Source organism: Cryptomeria japonica, chromosome 10 (genome assembly GCF_030272615.1).
Source record: "Cryptomeria japonica chromosome 10, Sugi_1.0, whole genome shotgun sequence".
NCBI lineage: Eukaryota > Viridiplantae > Streptophyta > Pinopsida > Cupressales > Cupressaceae > Cryptomeria > Cryptomeria japonica.
In genome coordinates, this window is record NC_081414.1 from 188,510,690 (window position 1) to 188,516,162 (window position 5,473).

At 36.1% G+C, this 5,473-nt stretch overlaps 1 protein-coding gene across 1 annotated transcript; it reads left to right on the forward strand.

The window, feature by feature from the left end:
- The first annotated feature begins 798 nt into the window (after positions 1–798).
- Positions 799–4,192, forward strand: LOC131079156 (pentatricopeptide repeat-containing protein At3g24000, mitochondrial-like). Its single transcript, XM_058017062.2, has one exon. The coding sequence runs from the start codon at positions 1,159–1,161 to the stop codon at positions 4,156–4,158; it is 3,000 nt and encodes a 999-aa protein (XP_057873045.2). The 5' UTR covers positions 799–1,158; the 3' UTR covers positions 4,159–4,192.
- The last annotated feature ends 1,281 nt before the right edge of the window (positions 4,193–5,473 follow it).

Genomic DNA, 5,473 nt, shown 5'->3' on the forward strand with positions numbered 1-5,473 from the left:
TCTGAAACCTTGTATAAAACACAAATACAGGACTTTCCCCCACCCAATAAAAAAAAATTCTCTTACATTTTAGAGTTTAACACATTTTTCTTGTAACAAAAAACCTTACTAATCTGGTTTGATCCGCAGTCTGCATTGACAATTTAACTTAAATTAGATCAATTGTTCTGCCATGATAGCCATTACATCAAAGCCCTTCTAGCACCTAAATTTAAAAATGATTGAAATAATTGTCTCTAAGATGATACTGAAGCAATATAAAACATTAACCAATTTTTAATAATAACTGGGGGATTAAAAAGAGGTTTTCGGAAGATCAAGCATGATTAAAATTTTGAGAGTTATAGAGACAGTTATCTTAAGAATCATTTATTGGTCAAATGAAGCAATAAAAGTGTGCTCATAATCATCATATACAAGATATCTTTTCAAAATAGATTAAAAACTAAATACAATAAGATATTAAAATACCAATCTATATGATAAAACCATCTTAACTTTTTAAGACTTCTTGTAATCTTCAATTTCAATTTCATGCAAACTGCCATCCATAAAATTCACACAATTTGTAGCAACATTTGTACTAAAATTTTAAACCTACAAGTGTTTCCTATTAAATATTGCATTCATTGATAAACATTATTTTCTTTGATAAATGTCACTGTAGAAGTTACCAAAAAGCAATGTATATTACTGCAGCTCTTACCTATTTTATATAGTGTGGCATGGAAAGATTTTTCTTTGTTTGACTCAGCATGTTTGCATAGTGAACAGGTTTGAGTTTTATCATGATTTAAATAATTAAAATGTTTGATGTCAATCAAAAGTCTGTAGTTTATAGGTGAGGATTTTAGTGCGTTCTTTGTTATGCATTAAGATTCAATCTTTTGGAGGTGCAATAAGAGAAGCAAACAGGACTGCTCGACAGATTCAATCGTGTATGAATCGCACCACTTTCTTTGGTTTTGAAAGCTGGCCCTCCTCGGCAGATAGTTGCGAAGGTCTCAATCAAAAGGATTTAAGTGGAAATGCTTGCATGTTTATTACTGTCAATGCCACTGTGGTAGACTTAGACTAAATGACACCACATTGTTCACGCTCCAATTAAAATCATAAAATGCCCTTATCATTGGCTACTCATCTCAACCTCACAGGAGTATGTCGAAGAATGCGCTGCACATTCTGCTTACTACACACAACCTCTCCGAAGAGTGTTCTACATATTTTCATTTATTGCAGACGTGTATTCTCAAGAATGCACTTTCACAAGGTAGAAAACTCCACTCTTTCATCGCTCACAGGCGATTTACATTTGCTACACGCACAACTTTTCATAATAAGCTTATTTACTTGTATGTCAAGTGCGGGCGTTTAGTGGAGGCCCGTAAAGTATTCGATCACACAAAAGAACGAGACATCATCTCCTGGAATACGATTATTGCAGCGTATAAAACACATGGGTATCCTCACGAGTCAGTCACATTGTTTCACAATATGCAAGAAACAGGTCTCCACCCCGATCAGTTTACATTTGCCAGCGTACTCCCAGCCTGTGCCAAAATGGGAGATTTACAACAGGGTATAGAAATCCATAAAAGCATAAATAATTGGCGAATTTCATCAGATGTTGTAGTTGCAACAGCCCTTGTAGACATGTATGCAAAATGTGGAAGCATACACAAGGCACGTGACTTGTTTGACGAAATCTCTCAAAAAAATGTGTTCTCATGGACTGCAATGATCGGAGGATATGCACAGAATGGATTTGTTGGAAAGGCGTTAAAAACTTTCAAGGAAATGCAATTGGCAGGTGTAAAGCCAAATTCCACAACTTTCGCCAGCATACTCCCTGCCTGTGCCAAAATGGGAGCTTTGGAACAGGGTATGGACATCCATCAAAGCATAATGGAAGCGGGGCTTTTGTCAGATATTATAGTTGGAAATGCTCTGATAGACATGTATGCAAAATGTGGAAGCATCGACAAGGCACGTGAACTGTTTGATAAAATGCCTCATAGAAATGTGGTCTCGTGGAATGCCATGATTGCACGTTATGCACATAATGGATGCGTTGAAAAGGCTTTGGAAACTTTCAAGCAAATGCAATTGGCAGGTGTAAAGCCAAATTCCACAAGCTTTGCCAGCATCCTCCCTGCTTGTGCCAAAATGGGAGCTACGGAACAGGGTATGGATATTCATCAAATCATAATAGAAGGGGGATTTTCGTCGGATATTATAGTTGGAAATGCTTTGGTAGACATGTATGCAAAATGTGGAAGCATAGAAAAGGCACGTGAGGTTTTTGACAGAATACCTCAAAGAGATGCCATCTCATGGACTGCAATGATCGTAGGATATGCACAAAATGGATTTGTTGAACATGCTTTAGAAACTTTCAAACAAATGCAATTGACAGTTGTAAAGCCAGATTCCACAACCTTCGCTAGCATCCTCTCTACCTGTGCCAAAAAGGGAGCTTTGGAACAAGGTATGGGTATCCATCAAAGCATAAAAGATTCAGGAATTCTGTCAGATATTGTAGTTGCAACTGCCTTGGTAGACATGTACGCAAAATGTGGAAGCATCGACAAGGCTCATGAAATTTTTGACAGAATGCCCCAAAGAGATGTGTTCTCGTGGACTGCAATGATTACAGGCTATGCACAAAATGGATTTGTTGAAAAAGCTCTAGAAACTTTCAAGCAGATGCAATTGGCAGGTGTAAAACCAAATTCCACAACCTTTTCCAGTATCCTCTCTGCCTGTGCCAAAATGGGAACTTTGGAACATGGTATGAACATCCATCAAAGCATAAAGGATAAAGGAATTTTGTTAGATGTTTTAGTTGCAACTTCCCTAGTAGACATGTATGCAAAATGTGGAGACATAGACAAGGCACGTGAGCTGTTTGATAAAATGCCTCGGAGAAATGTGATTTCATGGAATGCCATGATTGCAGGATATGCACAGAATGGATCTGTTGAAAAAGCTCTAGAAACTTTCAAGCAAATGCAATTGGCAGGTGTAAAGCCAAATTCCACAACCTTCGCCAGCATCCTCCCTGCCTGTGCCAAAATGGGAGCTTTGGAACAGGGTATGGACATCCATCAAAGCATAATGGAAGGAGGAGGGTTGTCAGATATTATAGTTGGAAATGCTCTGGTAGACATGTATGCAAAATGTGGCAGCATCCACAGGGCACGTGAACTGTTTGACAAAATACCTCAAAGAAATGTGATCTCATGGAACGCCATGATTGCAGGATATGCACAAAATGGATTTTGCAAGGATGCTCTCAAACTTTTTGAATTAATGAAGCACTCTGGAACATATCCCGACATTGTAAGCTTTGCTTGTGTTCTATGTGCATGCAGCCATGCAGGTTTAGCAGATGAGGGCTGTTCATACTTTAACCACATGAGTAACCAATATTGCATTACACCTACAGTTGATCATTATGTGTGCATGGTTGACCTTCTTGCCCGTGCTGGCTATCTTGAGGATGCCTTAAAATTCATCATTAAGATGCCAGCTAAACCTGTGGTGGTTGTGTGGATGAGTTTTCTTGGTGCTTGTAGATCATACATGAATATAGGCTTAGGAGTATTTACAGCAATGCTGCTTTTTGATTTGGACTCTACAAATCCTGCGACATATGTTCTTCTTTCAAACATTTATGCAGAAGTGGGCAGGTGGAGTGAGGTTCAAATGGTAAGGAGATTGATGAAAGATAGGGGAATTAAAAAAATACCTGGATGTAGTTGGATTGAAGACCATAAAATTGTACATGCCTTTTTTGTAGGAGACAAAAGACATCCACAGACACAAGAAATCTATGCAGAGTTGGAGAAATTGGCTTGGGAGATGAAGGCAGCAGGGTATTTCCCAGAATCAAGGCATTTACTTAGTGATGTAGAAGAGGAGGAAAACGACATATTTCTTTGCTATCATAGTGAAAAGTTGGCAATTGCATTTGGTTTGTTAAATACACCTCCTGGAACAACTATTAGAGTTGTTAAGAACCTTCGAGTATGTGCGGATTGTCACACTGCAACAAAATTTATCTCTAAGATTGTTAAAAGAGAAATTGTTGTGAGAGATGCGAACCGTTTCCATCATTTTAAACAGGGACAATGTTCTTGTAGAGATTATTGGTGAAAAATTGTTCACCATGTGCACTAATAGTGAAGGAATTAAGGTTTTTTTTTTAAAGTTTGTAAAAGGTTTTGTTTTTGTGCTTTTTTTTTCAACTTAAAAATGTGTTTTAAGTATTTGGCAATATAACACATGCTGTTGGCTTTGTAAAATTAGATGTTTAGAGTGTCGTGCAGATCACTGTTTATAAATGATGTTGCTGTATATCTAAAAGTCTGTTTTATAATAATATGGTTGTTTCATTAAATTGTTTTTCATGAATGGATGAAATGAAAAGTTAGAGGGGGTGGAGAATGGATTATTGCAAAAAGTGAGGAACACTTCTAGTAAATGGAAAGATGCTTGGGCAGTGGGAAATTGGACAAGGCTCACAATCACCCTTGCCATTTTGTTTGGATCAACTGAATTATCTTTTGCATATGCCAGATTAGCCATTTGAGATAGCTACAGAGAAGAACATTGATAAGAGCCAGCTCCAAAGAGACAAGAACCACCTTCAATGGGAAGTTTAGCAATAGATCAATCTAAGAATACTGAAGTAAAATGTGGTACAAATAGAATTGTATAAAGTTTACAAATCAAATATTGAGAAATCAGCTGGTATAATGATTACTTATAATATGGTGGTGAAAAGAAAATAAAAAAGTTATGTAGTACATGAATAGAGCAATTGCTAGATATCATCAAGTTCACAAAGAACAATCACCATGAATTCAGGTAGGGTTTTCCCATTGTATGTATATCGATATTTTTTATGTAAAGATTACTGAAAATAATAGAGTATCATTAGGGAAGGATGGATCCATAGAAAGCCAAATCAGTTTACACATTAGGGTTTTTCAAAATACATCAAAATATAAAAAGGCATATAATTATTTTCATTTTTTTTGAAATAAATATAATAGATAGATTTTTGTTTACCACTCTATCTGATAAAATGAATATATGAATTAATAATAGAGATGACAATGCATACTATATATATGAGTAAAATAAATCTTTATTGACACATAAAATTATTAGAAAAGAAGATCAAAGATGGTCAACCAAGGATCAGAGTTGATCTGACTAAATCATAGTACCTTCCTTGACTATACACAATTTATTTAAAAGGACCTAACAATTACCAAGAGGAACACAACCATCAACTAACATGGAAAACATCCACACCTAACAAACAATTAAAACATACTCGAAAAACTAATATTATCGAAACATAATAATAGATATTGTACATTAACTGCAACTTGCATATGATATAGTGAGGAAGTATGCCACTCAAATTAGATTCACTATAACCATAGATCATGTGTACATA

Excerpts from the sequence above, each read along its gene's own strand:
- LOC131079156 (XM_058017062.2), top strand. The coding sequence starts at position 1,159 with ATGTCGAAGAATGCGCTGCACATTCTGCTTACTACACACAACCTCTCC.